Source organism: Nylanderia fulva, unplaced genomic scaffold, assembly GCF_048542155.1.
Source record: "Nylanderia fulva isolate GAGA-0341 unplaced genomic scaffold, ASM4854215v1 Scaffold324, whole genome shotgun sequence".
NCBI lineage: Eukaryota > Metazoa > Arthropoda > Insecta > Hymenoptera > Formicidae > Nylanderia > Nylanderia fulva.
Window position 1 is genome coordinate 88,105 of NW_028190395.1, and position 24,549 is coordinate 112,653.

The 24,549-nt window shown below is 35.1% G+C and overlaps 2 protein-coding genes across 2 annotated transcripts; one reads left to right on the plus strand and one right to left on the minus strand.

Annotated features, from left to right (window-relative positions):
* The first annotated feature begins 2,969 nt into the window (after window positions 1–2,969).
* LOC114944443 (uncharacterized) lies at window positions 2,970–20,755 on the plus strand. Its single transcript, XM_085484904.1, has 5 exons — window positions 2,970–2,977; window positions 7,058–7,239; window positions 17,545–17,637; window positions 17,946–18,028; window positions 20,711–20,755. Exons 1-4 carry the CDS (start codon window positions 2,970–2,972, stop codon window positions 18,026–18,028), a joined length of 366 nt encoding a protein of 121 aa, XP_085341030.1. The 3' UTR covers window positions 20,711–20,755.
* Window positions 20,756–20,998: 243 nt separating this feature from the next.
* LOC114936378 (uncharacterized) lies at window positions 20,999–22,897 on the minus strand. Its single transcript, XM_029309556.2, has one exon. It carries the CDS (start codon window positions 22,895–22,897, stop codon window positions 20,999–21,001), a length of 1,899 nt encoding a protein of 632 aa, XP_029165389.2.
* Window positions 22,898–24,549: the final 1,652 nt, after the last annotated feature.

Consider the following 24,549-nt stretch of genomic DNA (forward strand, 5'->3'; position numbering starts at 1 on the left):
TACCCGTCACACAGACTAATAACAAATATATACTTACCATACAAGATCTTTTAACAAAATATTCTTTAGCAATCCCTCTGCAACACGCTAACGCGATCGACGTAGCTGACGCGTTCACCGATGAACTAATATGCGTCTTCGGAGCGCCAAAAGATATTCTAACAGATCAGGGATCGCATTTTCTAAATAGCCTAATGCGTAACATAGCAAAAAGGTTTAAAATTAAGCACTTCAAAACGACGGCTTACCGGCCGCAATCTAATGGCTCAATAGAGCGCTCCCACCATGTCTTGTGGGAATACTTAAAGCAATACGTAGATAGAAACAATGATTGGGACAAATACTTAAAACTAGCGTCATTCTCTTATAATACTAGCGTACACGAAGGGACGCGATATACTCCCCATGAATTAGTCTTTGGGAAGATAGCCAAGTTGCCTTCCAACTACCCCGATGTCGCCGACGTTACGGACGAGAGTTACGCTAATTATCTTACAAACCTTTTTAACAAACTGAGTGACGCCCAAGCCGTCGCCCGCGAAACTTAGTAGCCGCTAAACAAAGGTCAAAGGTCTACTACGACCGCCGAGTTAACGCCCAACAGTTTCGAGCGGGAAACTACGTGTACTTATTAAAAGAACCAAATAAAGGCAAATTAAGCAATCAATACACCGGTCCCTATAAAATCATTAGTCTCTTAGGTAATCGTAACGTTAAGTTAGCCATAAGTAGAAATAAGACAAAAATTGTACACGAAGACAAGCTAAAAGCTTCCCCACATCAAAACCCTATCGAGGAAGACCCCCACTCCGGGCGAGACGACTATATCTTGGATGCATCGGCGGAGGACCGGCCAGTAATCGACGAACCTCAGTAGAATGAAGATCTACGCAAGTATCCTTATAGCAGTCTCGCTGTTAACCATAACCTCTAACGGACTAATAGGTTATGACTGCGGAGGACATGGTCTAAACATTACTTCACTATCCCTCACGGATATCGGAGAATGTAACCTAGATAACATTGAAGCGGACAAAGAAGAAGTATATATACAACTGTTACAATTGAGCGAATTCGACCACACCATCGGACTCCAATGTAAAGTTGAAATCGATCGAACTATCTACTACTGTGGGATGCACTCACATGTATCCTTGGTGCACAATGGCAGGCGCGAATACATCCGCGAAGTATCGGCAGAAACCTGCAAAAAATTATACAACACCGGAACTATATTCCTGGGAAACAACGGCCTCATCACGGACATCAAGGTGAATACCACCAACCACCGTAGCTTGACCCTCGCAGGAACCACCAGAACCGACGGAACATGCTTCGGAACTCAGTTCAGCGACCCGTTTGGCACTTGGGATAACGTGGTCGTTCAAGCATCTATAAAAATTACCACCCGAAGACTCGAGCTCCCCGTCAGACATAGCACCAATGAAGTAATATTACTCTCCGGTGCTCGATGTCCCGTAGCTGAAGGAGAATGCAACGACGCAGATGGCTCAACCACATATTGGACGGCGCTACCCAGCGATAACTGCCACTTCAATCGCTACGACGTTTTCTACCAAGGCCTAGCACACCGCCTCTCATCTAAGCCCACACAGAGGGAATCACCGACTATCTACACAGTCACCACGCAAGAAACCACCTTTGCTTTAGCACGAACCACGGAAATAAACGTGTGCGGCTACAGAATTTTAAGGACGGAACATCCCAAACTCTGCATACTCGAGACTCAACCTGGACATACGTTTAAGGGCCACTCCAGAGTCCCGATCGATAACCTCGATATATTTTCCTACATAAATTCCAAATTCATTTACGTGGAACAACACTTGAAAACACAATTGACACAATTGTATCAAGACATAATGGAGCAAAAATGTGCTTTAGAGAGACAAATTCTACAAAACGCTTTCTCCCTCGCCAGCATCGCCCCGGACGAAATGGCGCATCGAATCATGAAGGCACCAGGCTACACCGCCATTACGGCAGGCGAAGTCCTCCATTTGATCAAATGCGTACCGGTGGAGTGCCGAGTACGGCAAGCTGAAAGATGCTACAACGAACTCCCCGTCACCCACCAAAACAAATCCCTCTTCCTGTTGCCAAGATCAAGGATACTTACCCAAACAGGAACACCCAGGGATTGCCACGAACTACTTCCAGCGATGTATCAAGTACACAACATCTGGTATCGTTTAACTTCAAAGCCAGTGGAATCAATGGCGCCGCCGATGATTCAACCACTAACTAAACCACAATGGAGATACGTCAGTCCAGATTCACTCGCCTCCAGCGGCATCTATACCAGCGAAGACCTTGATCGTCTTCGCGACCACATTATGTTTCCCATGAAGAAACCCTCTATGCTCAATACAATTGCTAGAGGAGCAATGGGACAAGAAGTCCCCGCGGAAAGCTTCTCTATGCTAAACCTGTTGGACGAGAAAACCCTCGACCAGCTAGCAGAAAATACGGGAGCCCGCTTGTGGAAAGGATTCGTAAGTTTCGGATCAGCAAGCGCTGGAGTCCTCGGAATATTCGTCATCGTTCGTGTCGCCAAACTAATTATCGATACACTGATACATGGCTACGCACTCCATTCCGTATATGGATGGAGTTTGCACCTCCTGGGAGCCGTTTGGACCTCAGTAACAAACGTTCTACTGCACCTCGGAAAACCAGCGGACGAGAACCAGGACAACGGACGAGAGCTAACACCCCTAAATCCCCCTTCGACGACCGAAGTTTTTGCACCCCCGACAGAAAAAGTCCAAAGTGAAGTGCCTATAGACTACAAAGAACTGCGCAATCTCCTCAACGAAGGAGTATAGACTCAGTGATAGGTTAACAAAATTATACTTTGTAAATTCTACTACTAAGCTCGGAAAACGTTGGAACATGGTCCAACATTTTCTTTTAAGGGGGGAGGTGTCACGTCCGGCTTCATTACTATGTCCGGGTATGTAAATTTTTTTTTCTATCTATAAGGAATAAATCTTAAAACTATCAAACATCATTTGAAAAGTGCGCCAAAGCCGGCCATGACGCTTAACTCCGCCTAGAAATTAAGCGTGGCGCTTCGTAGCGCCTAAGGGTCTCCCACCACGGTGAGAGCCCCTACTCCGGAGAGTTCCCCCTCTCTAGGCCGCCGCAGGCCCGAGCCGCCGAAACGAAGGACCTCAGAGCAGTCCCGAATTTCGGCAGTTCTCTGCGCGACACCGAACAGTACAGTCGCACTTCTAAATTCCAAGTCCAAATTCTAAATCCTAACTCTAATTCTAAAATTCTAACCCTAAGTATTGTTACGTCCCGTTCGCAGTCGCGGCGTGTTATTCGCGAGTGTATGATTCGCGTTGCACGTGCTCGAACTATTGCGCGAGACAACGTCGTATTACGGAAATTTTTCCGGGGATACCCACGACGAAGGGTTTTCCGACAAAGGTTGCACGATGCGGAAGGAGGGGGAAGAATGTATTACCCTTAAGGTAGCAATTACGACATGGAGCCTAACTATAATTCTACAGTTATGATTGTGGTTCCGTCTTCTATTCTCGCCGGGACGCTATCTGGGTTACGTGAGTAGTCTTCGTATATAGACTCGCAAAGTTCGCATAAAGCCGTTGTATGACTTGTCGCACAAAGACAAATTTGAGTGAAACGCTGAATGTGCACGAGCGTTTAAATGGGTAAAAGACGAATTGGTTTCGCCAAAAGTATTAGTAAACTATAATCCAAATGAAAAAATAATATTGGTATGCAATGCATCAAATTATGGACTATCAGCGATCTTATCACATAAGTATAAAAATGGCGAAGAAAGACCAATTGCATTCGCATCAAAGAAAATACCGAAACATGAATTAAACAGGAAAATTATGGATAAAGAAGCAATGGCAATAATATTTGGTTTTCAGAGATTTTATCAATTTATCTTCGGAAAAACCATAATATTAAGAACAGATAACAAGGCGTTACAATGGATCTTGGGACCACGAAAGGGCATTCCACAAACAGCAGATAATAGATTACAGAGATGGGCTTATTACCTATCAGGTTTTAAATACGAAATTGAACATGTAAAGTCCGAAGCAAATGCAAATTGTGATGCGCTTTCGAGGTTACCAATCAAGGATAACACAAACATAATTGACACAAATTTCTCTTAGGTTAATTTTTTTGAAACCGGTGTAATAACGTACAACCATAAAACTCTCGAAAAAGAAAGCAAAAGAGATCCGTTAATCTCAACAGCGATTAAATATTTTGTAAGTAATTAGCCAAAAAATGACAAAACTATGTCGAATGATTTAAAAAGTATTTTTAATAAAAGATTAGAATTATCAGTAGAAAAAGGATGTCTGTTTTGGGGTTTACGAGCGGTGATACCAGAACGCATGAGAGAATTAATATTAAAAGAACTTCATGTACTCACTTAGGCATTGTTAAGATTAAGATGTTTGCTCGATCATACGTCTGGTGGCCAGGAATTGATAATGACATTGAAAAGCAAGTCAAAGAATGCGATATTCGTTTGATGAGAGAAAAAAACCACCTCACATTCCATTAACAACTTGGCCATACCCAGACAAAGCATGGTCGAGAATTCATTGTAATTTTGCAGAGTTATTCGGTAAAATGTACTTATTAGTAATAGACGCGCATTCAAAATGGCCAGAAATTATAAACTTTAATAATAACACAAAAGCGTACAGATTGATAGATGAATTTAAACTACTGTTCGCAAGATACGGTTTTCCGCTACACTGCGTTACTGATGGAGGCCCACAATTTAGAAGCGAAGAATTTTAAATCTTTTTGCGGGAAAACGGAGTAAAACACTCATTTAGCTCACCCTACCACCCTGCGACGAACGGAGCTGCGGAAAATATTGTACAAACATTCAAAGACAAAGTGAAAAAAATTGTAAAAGGGGGAGAAAGTGTAGGTAATGCGATTAATATGTTTCTTTTTGACTATAGAAGTATCGAGCACTGTACAACTGGTAGGAGTCCTGCCCAATTAATGTACAAGGGGGAATTACGAACGAGATTCGACTCACTACGCCCGGGACTAACTGAAATTGTTGATAAGCGGTAGCGTGCGCAAATCGTAGCAGGAGCAGGTAGTAGGAAACTCGATCTCTAACCAGGAGACAAGGTTGTTATCGATGACTTCAGCGTAAGATCAGATAAGCGTGTGGAAGCAGAAATTGTAAAGCAGACCTCACCGTCCACCTTCGCAGTCAAAGATAAAAATAACAACATGAGAAGGAGACACGTCGATCAAATTATCAAAAAGGATGCTGTTGGACCGCGACGCTCTCCTCGCCTGAACAGAAACAACATTTAAAGAGGCAGGAGAGTTGTAGTATATGCAAGTACACGTGAGCAAGGCGTGGAGTGTGTGTGAGCATGCGTGAGGAGACTGCGAGTGTGTGCCGCGAGGGCGAGCGCGTGGAGAAAGTGTAGTGTGTGTGCACGAACACATGGGCGCGAGCACATGGTACCCCGTGCACCTTTTTACTTAACTAGTTTTGTTATACTTACTGCAAATGTGAAATAAATATATATAGCTAAATACATTATCGTGCTCCGTGATTTAGCCTAGTCTGAAGACATCACATAAACCAAGAAAGCTAAATAATTAGTTTTCTTATTGGTCTTTTACATTAGGTCAACCTAACCTAAACGATATAAAAATTGTAATTATTTAGCATTCTTGTTTCTTTTTTATATACATATATGTACATAGTAGCCTAGATTTCTTATTATGAATACTTTAATTTTAATGAAGGATGTTTCATTCTGTATAGCCAATAAATAGTTAAATAAAGATAATATTTATCGATAAAATAGAGTCAGCATCCCCTTAAACATAAATGTCTGTTGCTTTTGGCTCTATTATACTTACAAGGCACACATACACATGACTCGTATTACAAACTATACATACATTATATCTATGTATATACATACATATATATATATATACGAGTGATCAATTAGTGTTACAGACTTATATCTTAGAAACAAAGAATTTTAGAGAAAAATGTTTTAGACAAAAGTTGTATGGTTTCAAGGAAAACATGAAATGGTGTCATTGATTTGACCTTGAATAGTCATTTGAAGGTTACGTAAAGGTCACCTTCAAATGACTATTCAAAGTCAAATTAATGACACCATCTCATGTTTTCCTTGAAACCATACAACTTTTGTCTAAAACATTTTTCTCTAAAATTCTTCGTTTCCAAGATATAAAAGTCTGTAACACTTTAATTGACTCACTCGTATATGTATATGTATGTATATACATATAATGTATGTATAGTCTATAATACGAGTCATGCGTATATGTGCCTTGTAAGTATAATAGAGCCTTAAATGGAATGGATTTCTTAAATAGAACCTTCTATTTTTTATTGCATATTCTTATAGCTATCTCGAGAACTTTCCAAAGCATAATAAAATTTTTTTATGAAATACTTCTTGAGTTATAAGGCTTGAAAGTGACAGTACCGCCGGCTACTGACTCTGTTTTAATCTGAATTTCAAAAATAACAGAATGTTTCTTCCGCGTACTTCAACTTCAGCAAACTTGTTTTTACGTTCATATAAAGTATATATTTTGTATAAAGCATATATTATACGTTGACAGTTTATCAGTAATTCGAGACGCCATATTGAGACAAAAATAATTTAGCCAGAAATGATTAATTAAATCAACGTCGAATTGATGTTGATTTGACGTCGATTCGACCAATCAATGTCGATTCGACGACGAATTGACGTTGATTTGACATTACTTATGGCTGAGAAATAAGGAAAACTATAATTTCGTAATTTCTCGTTTTCCATATAAAATCGGAGTTTCCTGAGATTATTGATATACATATGTATTACAATCATGGAGAAACATTTTTAACTCTGTCAAATTAATGCGACGAAAGATTAGAAATACGAAATAGTAATTCCTGTCGATAATGCAGACTGTTAAGGGACACATTTAACTTGTATTTATTATTACATTTGTGTCATTGCAGAGATATTCCAGAAGAGCAAATTGGAAATCCCACCGTAACGTTGCGTGAGGATGGACTGTATAATATTTTATCACGCGTTGCCTTATTGGATGAAGATTTACCGGAAGCAACAATTGTCAAATGTTTACTCAGTATACCGAAGGCAACGTATAATGTGTCTCGCAAAACTGTCTATTATACTGGTTAGTGGCAAGTGTGTAGGTGCACTATACACCGACACACACGCGCGCACGCACACGCACACGCACATACTCTATCTATCTATATATATAAGCACCGTCCGTCTGTTTGTCTGTCTGTCTGACCGCGAACTACTTCCACATTTGTGGACCGATTTTTATCAAATTGGTACCAAAATTTCACAAATTTTCCGAGGAGTGTGACGATGGTACTTTCTTGTAAGTTTTACGCTTCCACCCACGCTCCCACTCACGCAATCGCATATTTATGGACCGATTTTTTTTTAATTGGTATCAAAATGTTGCAAATTTTTTGAAGATGGCGACAATGTGGTTTTTTCAAGTGTTACACCTTCACCCACGCATCCACCCACGCATTCACACATTTATTCACAGACTTTTTCGAAATTTGTACTCAAATTTTGTTGGGGATGGCTACTATATGATTTTAAAAAATTTTTATCACCTTATTCACCCGCCCACGCACCCATCCACGTATCCACCTATGTGCATACGTATTTATTGACTGATTTTCACGAAATTGGTATCAAAATGTTACAAATTTTTAATAGAAAGCTATTGTGTGGTTCTTTTAAGTTTTATTCCAATCACGCATCCGCCCATGCATTCACACATTTATTCACAAATTTGTACTAAAATTTTGTAAATTTGTCGGGGATGGTTAATATATGATTTTTAAAAATTTTTAACACCCTATTCACTCATCCACGCAACCACCCACGCATCAACAAATTTATAAACGGATTTTCATGAAATTGGTACCAAAATTTCGAATATTTTACAGGGATCGATAATATGTGTTTTCTTTTATTTTTATCACCCTATTCACACACTTACGCAACCACCCACGCACCAACACATTTATAGACAGATTTTCTCGACATTGGTACCAAAATTTTGCATATTTTTCGGGGATCACTACTATGTGTTGTTTTTTTAAGTTTTACAATACTACATACGCATCCACCCACGCATTCATACATTTATTAATTCATTTTCTCGAAATTGGATATCTATTTATATCTATATAAAATTAATTAATGAAAGGCTCGTATAAATTAACGAAATTAAAAGAAATAAATATTGTAGGCCAACTAAACGAGCAAAATTACAAGATATAAAAATTTATTAATAATTAAATTCTCATTCCATTAGAGAAACAATATACAACGTAAACGTTTCGACTGCACTACAGTCTTCTTCAATACATAAAACTTAAATATTAAAATACAAAGTTAACGATTCTTCGCTAATGAACAATGGATAAGTAAGACGATTAGTCTGAGATTTCAAGTTTTGCGACATTTAATCATGCTGTGGAGATTTTACGCGAATTAATTAATATCAGAGAAAAATTGAAAAATCTTTCAACTTACATTAATGTTTGAGTATTATTAAGTTTGAGTATACATTAAGTTTTATGTATTGAAGAAGACTGTAGTGCAGTCGAAACGTTTACGTTGTATATTGTTTCTCTAATGGAATGAGAATTTAATTATTAATAAATCTTTATATCTTGTAATTTTGCTCGTTTGGTTGGCCTACAATATTTATATCTATATATCTATATATATAAGTTGCAAAATTTTTGGGGAGTGTGATGAGATGGTGGGATTTTAATTTTTTTTAACATAAAGAAGGCTATGTTTTTACGAAAAAAAATTGGAGTGATATAAGTTATATGATGAGCATAGCAGCACGGACGAAATGTCAGCAAGACAAAGAGAAATTGAAGAATTTAGAAATGGAAAATAAAAATTAATAATAATTAATTAATTTTAAATTTTTTTAATTTTTTAATAAATATTTTGATTGCATAATATATCTAATTATATCTGTATAAATATTTTCGCGGTCAGACAGACATACAGACAGACGGTGCTTATTTTTGCGAAATAAAATATTTAAAACAAAAGAACTATCTCTTTTATATTAAATAAAGTTTTATAAAAACTATATTAGGACCGCGCTTCGCGCGGTCCGAAAAGCTAGTATATTATAAGTATCGTCCGTCTGACCCACGGTCGTATACATAGGTCTGGAAACTCTCATGGTGGGGGTAAGGCTCTTAATGAATGTCAAAAGTTTCTTGAGTTAACCGCTAGCCGTATGGCACTGTGATCGCATAGTAAGAGTTCTTTCTTTTTTAAATGACTATATCATAACTCATATGTCATATATATCATATGTCATATCTATTTAATTAAAATTTTATTAAAATGCCGTCGGAATGTGTTGTGCCGAATTGTACAACAAATAAATATAAGTGCATAGAAAAATGGTCAACTTTTCAAGTGCCAAAAGATGAAAATCTTCGTGCAAAATATTATCTATAATTCTCTGTATTGAAGATTCCAGAGGATATATTGACTAATTTCTATTATGTAAATCAATAAATCACACTCCCCTTAAGCAATATAATATTGTTCAAGCTTCTCAGGATTCTATATTTACAATAAGTTCCGATATATCTTTTACTATAAAAATAAAGTGCAGAACAGATAAATTTATGCATTTTTATTAATCTTGTAAAATTTGTATTATTCGACAAAGTTGCAAAAAAAAGGTATATCATTAGAATAATACATGAGAATGAGAATATAATTTGGAAATTTGAAATATAATACAAAATGTAATATCACTCACTTAAAAGAAGACTCTTAAACTCATTTACTAGCCTTTCAAAATGTTCTATAATGTTTATATAAATCAGTTCCTCTGACATTGCTTTTATCAAATCTTTTGAAATTAAAATCTCCATATTTAATATTTTACAAGTTTAATTCTTCTATTAAAAAATATATAACATCACATTATTGTTACAATATCAATATACATAGTAAAATATATCTTGGGGCGGCGGGTAGCCATGCACGCTGCGTCACCGAAACTCGCCTGAGGCGAAGAGTAAGTGTAACGCAGGTTCGAATCCCACCCAGACCCCAAGTTCGTGATCATCTTCGTTACTTATAGTATTTTTATTTATAAATGTCTCAGCATCAGTGGTCTTTCCAGCATGTGCAGTATTATCATGTGTATCCTGTAAAATAAAATTAATTTCTACGTAGAGTTGCTTAAAAATGCTACTCACGATAAAAACATTTTATAAATCAGTAAATAACAATAAATATTACCTTGTTTTCACAAAGTTGAATATTACATTTACATATTGCTTTGCAAGAAATTTTTTGTTTTACGCAGCCGCAAAATTTCGATAGACTATTCTTTTTGCAACGACAACTATATTTTGGTCTTTTGTTTGGAAGTGTTTCTGATGGATCATTACTTTGTCGCTTTCTAGTATTTACTCAGCGATTACAGCGATCACATGCTGGAAAGATCACTGATGCTGAGACATTTAAAAATAAAAATACTATAAGTAGCGAAGATGATCACGAACTTGGGGTCTGAGTAGGATTCGAACCTGCGTTACACTTACTCTTTGCCTCAAGCGAGTTTCGGTGACGCAGCGTGCACGGCCACCCGCCGCCCCAAGATATATTTTACTATGTATATTGATATTGTAACAATAATGTGATGTTATATATTTTTTAATAGAAAAATTAAACTTGTGAAATATTAAATATGGAGATTTTAATTTCAAAAGATTTGATAAAAGCAATGTCAGAGAAACTGATTTATATAAACATTATAGAACATTTTGAAAGGCTAGTAAATGAGTTTAAGACTATAAGCACACACTTTTGCATAGGCGCATAAACGTAAGCATAATAATCTTGATTGGTCTATAAACGTGTACATAAGAAATTCAACCAATCGAATTTTTTATGCATATGCTTATGCGCTTATGCAAGAGTGTGTGCTCCCCGCTATAAGCTCTTTACTCAGCGATCACAGCGCTCTGAGGTTAGCGACCGATTTATGAACCACAAATCATGACATTAAGAGCCTTACCCCCACCATAAGAGTTTCCAGACCTGTGTATACGACCGTGGTCTGACCGCGAACTACTTCCACATTTGTGAACCGATTTTAACCAAATTAGTACCAAAATTTCGCAAATTTTTCAAGGAGTGTGACAATGTGGTTTTTTTAAGTTTTATACCCCCACTTTTTCTCGAAATTGGTATCGAAATTTTGTAAATTTTTTTTATGACGACAATGACAATTTTTTTAAGTTTTACACTCCCACCCACGCACTCACAAAATTGATCAATTTTCTCAAAATTAGTACCAAAATTTTCGAAATTTTTAGAGAACAGTCGCTATATAATTTTTTAAATTTTAACAACCGTACCTACCCATTCACGCATTCCCTCATTAATGGACCGATTCTCTCGAAATTAATACCAAAATTTTGCAAATTTTTCGGGGATGATAACGATGGCGATTTTTTTACGTTTTACACCCCCACCTACGCACTTACAAATTTATTGACCGATTTTCTCTAGATCGGTACCAAAATGTTTGAAATTTTTAGAGGCTACTATATATGAATTTTTTAATTTTTACAATCCTACTAATCTACCCACGTATTCACCCACGCATTTACAAATTTATTAATTGATTTTTTTTTCGTGAAATTTGTATCCAAATTTTACAAATTTTTCGGGAATGGCGATAATGATGAATTTTTTAAATTTTACATCCCCACTCACCCACCCACGCACTCACACACTTATTGACTGATTTTTTCAAAATCAGTATCAAAAACCATTATTGTCACCATTTCCGAAAAAATGTGTGTATGTATTTTTTAAATGTTATTTTAAAGCTTTACAACTCCACCAACCCACTCACGTATCCACTTACGCATTTACAAATTTATTAATCAACTTTTTCACGAAATTTATATCAAAATTATGAAAATTTTTTGGAAATGTCGATGATAGCGGTTTTTTTAAGTTTTACACCTCCACCTTTATTGACTGATTTTTTTCGAAATTGGTAGCACCAAAATTTTGCAAATGTTTTGGGGATTGCGACGATAGTGTTTTTTTAAGTTTTATAAAGTTTTACACCTCCATCCACCCACTCACGCATTCACACATTTATTGACCGAATATATATAAGACAAATTTCTTGGAAATGTCGACGATGGTGGTTTTTTAACGAAGTACTGCAATTTTTTAATTATATCTATATACAATAAGTACCGTCCGTCTGTTTGTCTGTCTGTCTGTCTGTATGACCGCAAACTACTCCCACATTTATGAACCGATTTTCATCAAATTGGTATCAAAATGTTTGTTTGGTATCAAATTATTCGAAGAAGACTGCTGTGTGGTTTTTTTAAGTTTTCACCCACCCACGCACACCCACCCACGCAATCGCATATTTATGAACCGATTTTTTTTAATTGATACCAAAATGTTGCAAATTTTTCGGAGATGGCGACGATGTAGTTTTTTTAAGTTTTACATCCCCACCCACCCACGTATTCACACATTAATTGATCGATTTTTTCGAAATCAATACCAAAGTTTTCTAAATTTGTCGAAAATGGCACTATATGATTTTTTTTAATTTGTACAAACCTATCCACCCACCCACACACTCTCTCATTAATGGACCGATTCCCTCGAAATTGGTACCAGAATTTTGCAAATTTTTCGGGGATGACAACGATGGCAATTGTTTTAAGTTTTACACCCCCACCGACGCACCCACTTACGTGCGTGCGCATTTATGGACCAATTTTCTCGAAATTGGTATCAAAATAATGCAAATTTTTCAGGATAGGCCACTATGTATTTTTAAAATGTTAAAATTTTTTTATTTTAGAGAAAGCACTGTTTTCGTAAAAATTTTTTTTTTCGGATTTCTATGCCAGTGTGTTCAAAATGCTCCAAAACATCAGAAAGTAACTTTTTTCAAACTTTTATTTTTATTTTTTTTTAATTTTGTGTGTATGAATGCATGTATGTGTACATTTAAAATGTAAATGTCTCAAGAAGTATTTGATTTACAGCGCTTAAAATTAGCATACAAGTAAAGTAGTACAACACTTTTTTATAAAAATTTATATAGTATTTTATTTATATTAAAATTTTTAATTTTTCGAGAAATGTCTGTTGCTCTAACTTTGGTAAATTTTAAGATATCGGGATCAATTGTTTTGTATAAATAGATTAGCATTGAAAGTTGGTTGGTATTGAATTTGATGAGAATCAATGAAAGAATTCATTTTTTTTAATTTTGAATTTTTAAGAAACGTTTTTAATTGTTCTAATTTTAATAAATTTTAAGATATTTGAGTAATTTTTTTTACGTAAATAAGTTATTAATAAATAATGTTTGGTATTGAGTTTTGTGATGATCGATGAAAAATTTTGATTTTTATAAAATTTTAATTTCTAAAAAATACACATTTTCTAGTTTTCCTAAATTTTGAGATATCAAGCTAAAAGCTTTCACCTCGAAAAATTTGCAACCGTATTTTGGTACCATTTTCGAGAAAATCGGTCCATTAATTAAGGAGTAGTTCGCGGTCAGACAGACAGACGGTATTTGTATATATGTATATATACATACATATATATATATATATATATGTGTGTGTGTGTGTGTGTGTATAGCTAGCTTTTAAGCTCACGAAAAAAATATTTTAAAAATATATTAAAAATATAAAAATATAAAAATATATTAAAAATATTATTAATATATTCTCTTGCATTTATTTATTTATTTCCGTAGGAGGGTTAAAGGATTATTGAAATTAAATCTCAAATATGAGATTATTTCATATTTGAAAATCTTGGCTGTAATCAAGTAAAATTTGGTGCCTTGTGCACAGATATTTAATTCTAACGAAAAAATTTAGTTTCGTTGGGATAACGCACTGTCTTCCGCGATTGGCTCGTATTGCCTGTCTTACACTTTAAATTTATATTTATATTACAGAGCCTTGTTAAACTCTTAACTTAAAATATTATATTTAAAAAAATGTTAGATATAGGTCTTGAAGCCCGCGTGAAGCTCGAGTCGAAATAATTATATGTATACTATTTAAAAATACAGAGTTTGTCAGTTTGTTTGTCCTCGCAATAATCTTTAAAACACGTAGACCGATTAAAATGAAATTTTAAGGATTGATTCTTTATAATCTTGGGGGTGTTATAGGCTGCGTAATATGTTCTTCTGAAAAAATTTTTTTGGGGGTGAATATGCATCAAAAAAATGTTTTTCAGCTTTTAATGTCAATGTATTCGAAATGTATTAAAAATGTCGAAATTCGGCTGTGTAAGAATATTCTTTTGAGAAAAAAATTTTTGAGGGGTGAATATGCATCAAAAAAAGTTTTTGTCAAAAAAATCAAAAGTTAAATCAGTTTAATGTCAAAAAAATATCAAAAGAATTTTCTCAGAAGAATATATATAAAAATTTTTTTCTCAGAAAAATATATATAAAATCCTTAAAATTTCGACCTTTTAATACATTTCGAACACATTGACATTAAAAGCTGAACAAATTTTAACACAGTCTAACACTCCCAAGATGATAAAGAATCAATCATTTATTCAAATTTCATTTTAATACGTCTATATTTGAAATGAATCTTAAACATCGATAATACAAATCTATCCAACTGACAAACTGTGTTTTTATATAAATAGTATAGATAAACTAATAATAAACTCTATAAATAAAACTAATAAAAATAAAAATATAACTTCTATTAATCATTCGACCTGACTGGCCAATACAAATTGTTAAATACTAATACATTAGTAATCCTACATCTTTCTAATTGACATCTTGAAAGTAACACTTGATAAGGATCCGTACCCAAGGGTCGAAACTTTGCGTATTAACAATTTATATTGGCCAGTCAGGTCGAATAATTAATAAATTATATTTTTATTCATCACTGGCGACTTTATTTTAACTATTTGATATCTAAAAATAAATTATAAAAAAAGTAAAATCTTTGAGGAATATTAGCTTTGAGGTCCGCGCTTCGCGCGGGCCTCAAATCGCTAGTTAATTATGTTATTTTCGTTCATTATTGTACATCTTTTATCGATAAAACAATACATATAGAGATTCTTATATTTTTATTCTTTTGAATTAAGTCGTCACTGTCAACGCGGACTTGGCAATTCAATATGTAGAAGCCATCAATGAGTTGTAACACCTGAAGGAGAGGTTTTTGGACTAATGTTTATAAGAACTTTTTTTAAGACAATCCCAATCTAATCCTTGATTTTGGTCAACTATTTTAAGACCTTGGATACAGGTATACCTTGACTGCAAAAGTTATTTTGATTTTAGTTTTTCAGTCTACGCCTGCCAAGCAATAGATTTTAAAATTTGATTATTTATTGATCTGTCTACTCGTATTTATCTCAGATTATATAACCTTGTAACAATCATTTATTCCACAACTTTGTTTATGACTTCCTTCTTTTGTTTACTAAAATTTATTTAATTCTTGAAACTCTCTCTCTTACATTTACTATCCGTGCTGACTTTTGCTAATCCAAAAAATTTGAAATGTTATGTATATACACTGCCATTTAGGTCTAATATACTAGCCTAGGAAATTTAAATTTGTATTTTAGTTGAAAATTTAATTTATTTAAAAATATTGTATCGGCTCTCGGAATCAATACATAATATACCCAAGTGGAAAATAGTTACTGGCGAAGTAATGGCCTAGTACCGATTTCTATTACTAACAATAAGTATTGGCACTATATTGGTACCGATTTCCAGAGAATCAATCAATTAAAACGTAAATGTGTGGGTGTGTGCATGGGTGGGAGTGTAAAATTAAAAAAAAAAACATCTAGTAATCATCCTCGAAAAATTTGTGAAATTTTGGTACCAATTTCGTGAAAATATGCCAATAAATGTGTAAGTGCGTGGGTGGATGGTAAAATAAAAAAAAGCATCTAGTAGTCATCCCCGAAAAATTTGCGAAATTTTGGTACCAATTTCGTGAAAATCGGTCCATAAATGCGCATATGCGTTAGTGTATGCGTGAGTGGGCAAAAACTAAAAAAACCACACAGCAACCACCCCCGAAAAATTTGCAACATTTTGGTACCAATTTAATGAAAATCAGTCCATAAATGTGGAAGTAGTTTGCGGTCATACAGACATACAGACAGACAGACGGTACTTACATATATATACTAGCTTTTTGGCCCGCGCTTCGCGTGGGCCTCAAAGCTTTTACCCAACACTGACCCCGCTCTTATTAGTTTTCACACAATTTTTTATTTTACAAAACCAAAGATATATAATATTTAATGATACTTATTAATAATATTTAATATCTATTTGTCTGTCTATTTGTCCGTCCGTCTGTCTGTCTGTCTGTCGTCGTCATCCCCAAAAATTTTCAAGATTTTGGTACCGAAAATAAATCAATATGTGTGAGTGCGTGGATGGAAGTTTTACATACAAAAATTTTATTTTTAAATGTGATTTCTCGATTGGAACATTCTGAACACATTGGTATAGAAATTTGCAAAAAATTTTTTTCGCGGAAACATAGCCTCCTCTATAGTAAAAAAAATTTTTTAATTAAAAAAATCACCATCTCACACTGCCCAAAAAATTTGCAACTTGTGTATATATAGATATAAATAGATATCCAATTTCGAGAAAATTAATCAATAAATGTATGAATGCGTGGGTGGATGCGTATGTAGTAGTATAAAACTTAAAAAAAACACATAGTAGCGATCCCCGAAAAATATGCAAAATTTTGGTATCAATTTCAAGAAAATCGGTCTATAAATGTGTTGGTGCGTGGGTGGCTGCGTAGATGGGTGCATGGGTGATTGAATAGGGTGATAAAAATTTTTAAAAATCATATAGTGGCCATCCCCGACAAAATTTTAGTACAAATTTCGAAAAAATCGGTAAATAAATGTGCGAATGCGTGGGTGGATGTGTGAGTGGGATAAAACTTAAAAAAACCACATCGTCGCCATCTTCAAAAAATTTGCAACATTTTGGTACCAATTTCAAAAAAATCGGTCCATAAATATGCGTTTGCGTGGGTGGGTGCGTGGGTAGAGACGTAAAACTTACAAGCAATCATCATTATCACCCTCCCCGGAAAATTTGCGAAATTTTGGTACCAATTTGATGAAAATTGGTCCACAAATGCGGAAGTAGTTCGCGGTCAGACAGACAGACAGACAGACGGACGGTACTTAATTATAGATACATATGTATATACAATATATATATAGTTTTAATTTATTTGTTGTTAAATAACTTGTAATTTACTAAAATATGATTTTATCATTTATTTATTGGTAACATTACTTCCATTGAATGAATAAATATGATATTTTTGTCATGTAGGAACGTTTACTACTACATCAACTACTACAACGAAGCTACATCGTAAAATGGAAATCCAAGCCTTAGACAAATCAGAATCTGATAATAATGATGGTAAGAGAAAAGTTTTTTTAAATATATTATCTTATTCCCAGATAACCACAGTAATTATTATGACATCATTTTGATGTCAAAATGCATCATTTTGATGGTAAATGATGCATCATTTTGATGGCAAATGATGCATTTTGATAAAATAATGTCATAATAATTACTGTGGCTATCTGGGTTATAATATATATATATATATATATATATATATAATATTATGTAATATGTAAATATACGTATATTTATTATATATTCAAGTAATTATATATGTATATTTGAATTCTAATAAAAATGGTTCTATTTAATTTCAGATAACTCTGCTGGCTACGTGTCAATTAATCTTCCATTATTATTTATACAATTAGCAATTTTCATTTCATCAATAATTCAATAGGTAAATTTAATATTATAATACGCATTAATTTTATGTTTTGTATACGTGTGAGTGTGCGTATGTGTGTGTGTATGACACTCTCCCGCAAAATAAATGGCTACCAAATTTAGCACAATTTTTTGACATCTTTGAATTTAATAACTCAGTAAAAAGTATTATATTGAAATAAATCAACGCTTAAATTAAAGCCCAAACATTTCATTTAATAACACGCAGTGCTTAGATGAATTTAAAATCAGCTAGATAAAGATTTAATAAAAACATGTAAATGCATTTTAGAGATATAAATATCTATTTATATCTATAAGATAAATTCGTTTAAATATATCTAAATAAAAGATAAAATTATATGGCGATGCATCTAGATAACTTCCAGATAATATTTTTTTGAGACCGTTTATGTAAATACAGTTATAAAAAAATGTAAAAATATATTTATAGTTTTATTTATAAATTATCCATTACTGCTGAAGTTCTACTAATTAAGTATTCTTTTGTGCTATGACTTTAAACCAAATTATCTGAATATTATTCTAGATAATTTCGTGAAAATAATACTTTTTTTCATCTAAGATGCAGGTATATATATATGTATAAATGATACATTTATTATCTATATAAAGATAAGATGACGCCAAGATTTTATCTAAATGATTATCTATATAATTTTATTTAGATAACAGTAAACACTGATAAGAAGAAAAACTAAAATTGAATTATAATAAATGTTTTACAAAATATCGAACGTTAAAGATAGACATAAAAAATGGGGAAAATGTCTCTTTAAATTTTTGCTTAGTTCAGAAGAATCGGCTCTCAGGTATAAAAAATATGAGTTTTAAGCTCATTACTTTGCTAACAAATCCATATTTTAAACATTTTTCTACAATTTTTTGTTTTGACAAAATTAAGTATACTCTGTTTTGAAGAAAATGTTGCAAAACAGATATTTTCTTGTAAAATCTGCAATTTAGATAACACACATACACACACACACAAATTATCATGAAAAACAAATTAAAATATAAACTTTGAAGATATATTAAAAAATAAACTTCAAATTTTTAATCTTTTTGCCAATAATAAACACAAAAAATTGCCGGTAATAAACATTTATAATGATATAATTTTTTTGTTTATTATCGATAAAAAGGTTATAAAATTTAAAGTTTACATTTTAATTTTTTTTTTGAACAAATTTTTCATGATAGTTTGTTTCTAAATTGCAAATGTTACTAAAAAAGTCTATTTTGCAACATTTTTTAAAACAGTATAACTTTATAAAAAAATTGTAAAAAAATTTGTTAAATATGGATTTGTTAAGGTATTATATATAATGAACTTAAAAGCTCATATTTTTTGTATCTAGGAGCCGATTCCAATGAGCTATACAAAAATTTTAAAAAGACATTTTTCTCCATTTTCAATGTCTATCTTTAACATCTGCCATTTTGTATAACATTTTTTATCATTCAATTCTGGTCTTTTGCATTAATAAAAAAATGTTCAAGCTTTAATTTAAACGTTGGTTCATCTGAATACTATGATTTTTTACTAATTACAAATTAGCAATTCAAAGATGTCAAAAAATTAAGCTAAAATTTGACCCATTTTTTGTGGTTAAATATATTAATAATTATAGGAACTTGAGATCTGTGCATATATAGTATTCTGCAACCATTATACAATACTCTTTCAATGACGTTTTATTTTGCAGATTAGCTTAAAAAATCTGAAGATTTAGGAAAATGATGTGGAAATCAGAGTAGTTTTTGACTTATGAGTAATTATAATGATATTAAACTCATGTGACAAAGTTTGCATCAAAATCTGTAGCTATGTATGCATACATTTTAATCTCAGAATTGCTTTAATCACTGAACTATTCAATGGAAAAGAGCTAATCCATGTTGTATCAAGTCTTATATTATATATAATTATATTATATATAATTATATTATATATAATTGTAATTATATATTATAGTCTTATATTATATATAATTGTAATTTATTGTGAAAAAAGAATCTCTTCTGATTATTCTATCCTTATAGAATTAATTTATCATTAGTAAGTCCAATTAATCACTTATTTCAAGTACTTAAATTACTAATATATAGTAAAAATAAGGGTATGTCTTTTAAGCATATACACAATAAAAGCTTTTATACAAAAGCTTCATATATATTAAAAGTTTAGCGACAGTTGTTATAATTTTAAACAAATTAAAAAACGTCAAATTTATATCTATTTAAAAATTTGTATAAAGAAATATTATTTTAAAATATTTTAGAGTGCTTATCTTTTTTGCAGTTTTGCTACAAAAGTGATACTACCGATGACACCAAAATATAATGAGAGTAAATATTATCGTATTAATGTTTTTAATATTTTTATATTAGATTTATTTTTGTAATTATAGATTATTTTGTAATTATTTTTTGTAATTATCTCTAGAATATATTAAAGTATTAAATATTGTTAAATGGTTGCAGAACATCTTGTATATCTATATCTTGTATATATATGTATATATTGTGTAATCTCAACAATATCAATCAATCTCACCAATAGTTTATAGAATCATAATATTATTCTGACAGCTTAAAAAAATTGATTAACATAAATAATTTCATGCAAAACATATTATAAAACATGTTTTAATTGGAAATAAAATTTCAGATTATACCAATATTTTGAACAAGATGACAAGTGCGGCTATGAAGAAAATCGTTTCGATTCTAAATCGAACATTTTATTGTATTATAAATACATCCACATATTCCATATATACATATAAATATATATATATATATATATATATAATATATATATAAAGATATTTTCCCCTTTCTTACAATTATTAAAGAATAAAAAATTTATATCATCTCTCTTTCTCTCATCTTTATTCTTTATTTGTAAGAATATCAAAGTTATTTGTTGTAAATTGTAATCTATAATAAATTGTAACTATATATCAGGGAGAGGCGTATCCCAGTCGTACTTGAGAAGCCATAACTCTTGTAACAGAATTTTAGAGGTTACAACGAACGGAGCCGCCCAACCGAGCGGGTCGTACAACTTAGCCGTGAAAGAGAGAATTGAGCGCTTCGTTGGATTGACCGTTTTCGGCGGTGTGACCACGAATTGAAACGAGTCGTCCTGCGAGTGCCACGAAAGACCTAGGACCTTGAGAGTATCCTCTTTTACTAACAAGTGATTTTTCACTTCCGGCTGATGAGCCGAGAGCCCCTGAAGAAGGGAGAGGGAGTTGGATGCCCATTTACGGAGCTGAAATCCACCCTTTCTTAGTATTTCCACCAGTTGTATACGAGCCTCAATTAACGAGGCCTCGTCGTCCGCGCCGAAAAGCGCGTCGTCCACATAAAAGGACTCGCGCAGAATTGAAACGGCAGCGGGATAGAGAGCTCCTTCATCAATGGAGAGCTGCCTCAGGACTCTCATCGCAAGGTACGGGGCTGGGGCCAGCCCGTACGTCACCGTGAGAAGTCGGTAGCGTTCGATCGGCGAGTCAGCCGACGAACGCCAAAGAATCCTCTGAAAGTCCGTGTCAGACGGATGCACGAGGATCTGGCGGAACATCTGAGCAATATCCGCAGTGTAGACCAGGCGCCACTGCCGCCAGCGCAACAGTATCGCGGGGAGGTCTTGTTGCAACCTCGGACCGATCAACAGATGATCGTTGAGAGAGGAGTTGTTGCTCGTGTTGCAAGAGGCGTTGAAAACAACGCGTAAGTTAGTGGTACAGCTCGAATCACGCAAGACAGGGTGATGCGATATGTATACGGGTTTGAACTCGGAATGCTCAGAGTCCTCCACCTTTGTCATATGCCCGAGAGCGCGATATTCTTTTAAAAACTCATTATACTGAGCTTGAAGCTCAGGTTGACGTCGTAACCTGCTCTCCATTTTATAGTACAGCGAAGTTGTAATTGATAAAGAATCACCGATTTCTATCGGGAGATCATGCTTAAATGGCAATCGGACGGTATAACGTCCCTGCGAATTCCGGTAATGATTCGCAACGAAGTGAGCTTCGCACCTCTCCTCCTCTTCAGTGAGGGGTAAAGGGTGAGGAATTTCCTCCTCTTCCCAGAATTTCTGGAGAAGCAAGTGGATGTCCGGATTAGACACGCAGTTCAATACGGAGGCTTCAGCAGAAGCGGTGGACCTACTAGTCGTAGGGCCAGAGAGTACCCAACCAAGAGCGGTCAATTGAGCGGTCGGAGTACCGATAGGACCTTGACGGATATCGCGCAGCAAAAGTGAGCCGTAAAGGTCAGCACCGATCAATAAGTGAATTTGGTGGTGACTCGAAGGATCAGGATCCGCAAAGGAGAGACCCTGTAAATGTGGCCACGTTTCGAACGGCTGAACTTGCGACGCGGCATACGAAGTAATGCGTTGATATACGTAAGCTTCCAGAGGAAAGCTCGGATCAGCTTTCGAACGCGGGGTTAATCGAAGCGTTAATCGTGACTTAGCAGTACCGGTGAATTTTTCGCCGAAACATTTAATTTGCAAATTGGCTCGTTGCCGTTTAGTGCGCAAAGCTTGTGAAAGCGACTCCGAGATAAAACTGAAAGTGGATCCTTGATCCAGCAGCGCACGTACTTTCAAACATCGACCCTCTTCTGTGTGGAGGTCGACCCACGCCGTGGCCAAAAGAACGTTGGGAGGTCGATCGAGCGAGGGTGGTACTGTCTGGACGCTCGCAACTGGCGGTACCTTCGGCGGAACTAGCGAGTCGTTAGAGACGCTCGAGGCGGACTCAGAGGTAGTCGCCGCGGAAGCCTCTGTACTGACAGAGGCGCCATAATACGCGGAATGCAACAGTGTATGATGCATGCGACTACACTGTCTGCATCGAAATTTACTCGGGCATTTCGTCGGAAAGTGCCCGGGCTTTAAGCAATTAAAACAAATCTTATGTTGACGGGCAAAAGCACAACGCTGTGAAGCAGATTTTTTAATAAACGTTTCGCATCTCGCAACTGGATGCTCGCCGGAGCAGCAAATACATTTGGCGACGGTCACGCTATTGACTGACGAACGCGGCTTATCGTGCTTCGCGGAGCCGGCGTCTGTGCTCGCATCCGAAAAGTCAGATAGTCCGCGAATGCGAAGCGTTAAGAATTCACTGAGTTCCTGATAAGTAGGGAGCTCGTCGCGTTTCGTTCGCTTCAGATTCCACTCTGTACGCGTTTTCGCGCTAAACTTTTGCGTGATTATATATATAAGAACGTCGTCCCATTGCTCTACCGGACGACCGAGGTTATTTAACGCGGCTAATGATGCAGACACTGTGTCGCGTAACTTGCGAAGATCGCTTACATTTTCGGATCTCATCACCGGAAAATTAAAAAAATGCATGCAGATGCGAATAAATTAACGCTTGTTTATCATCGTACTCGTTTGTTAGCAATTGCCAGGCCGACTCATAATTTGCATCCGAAATCTTTAAATTATTGATTAACAGTGAAGCATCTCCCGTTACGCTCGTTTTTAAATAATGAAATTTCTGGGAATTTGAAAGAGCGTCGTTGTTTGCTACGAGAGACTCGAAAATATTGCGAAAGTTTTCCCAATCAGTCAATTTACCGGCAAACTTCGGGAGCGTGATGCGTGGCAAATGAAAACAATGATTGTTAGGTTCGCGAACGGAGGAATCGAGACTACGATCGTTAAGCGCGATTTGAGTTGGTGTAAATCGACTTATCGTTTCATGAAGGAGATCGGCCACATCGTTGTAGACATCCTCAGCTGCGAGAAACTCGTCCTGCTCGAAGTACGATAAGGCCTTCTTCTGCTCCGGCGTTGCCATCTGAAGAAGCTTGACGTGGAGGGAGCGGCAAGCGCCCCTAGATTTCCGCCGCAGTGGCAAGACGACCTCGCGTTTTGGCGAGGGTCACGTTCGGCTTGGCTAGCTTTTTGAAATTGACGAGGACTCTTTTGAGCGAGCTAATGTTTTCACTCTGCTCGATGAGCAGATCGTTCACGGTGGTCGACATCATAGTCTCGATGCCGAATATGTAAGCTATTATTTTATCACTCACGGGAGCAGAAGGCGCGCGCGGCTGCTCGGCGAGGAAAAATTCCTCGGCTCGAAGCGCGAGCGTGCGAGAAAGAGTTAATTTTTAGCGCGATTTGGCGTCGTCACGACGGCCGTTAGTGGCTATCCTTGTCACTTAGAGCAAAGTACACATAATGGTGCGGTGGTGATAGCAAAACGCGTTTTAGCGAAGTCACACTTGAAATCACGCACCTTTATTGTAGTTTAAGAATGTCGAGATTCGACGAAAGTTGACAAGAGTCAAGGAGAGAAGCAGGAGGCGGGCGCTTTATAGTTGCGCGCACGACGTCCTGCGCCTGGTACTGCAAGCATGCAGAAAGTTTCTTAAATTAATGCCCAGGAATTGTTTTGATTCACTGGCTCGTAGCGCGTGATAGCGGCTCACAATTAATGAGAGTCACCTTTAAACGATGAGAGTCACTGTGTG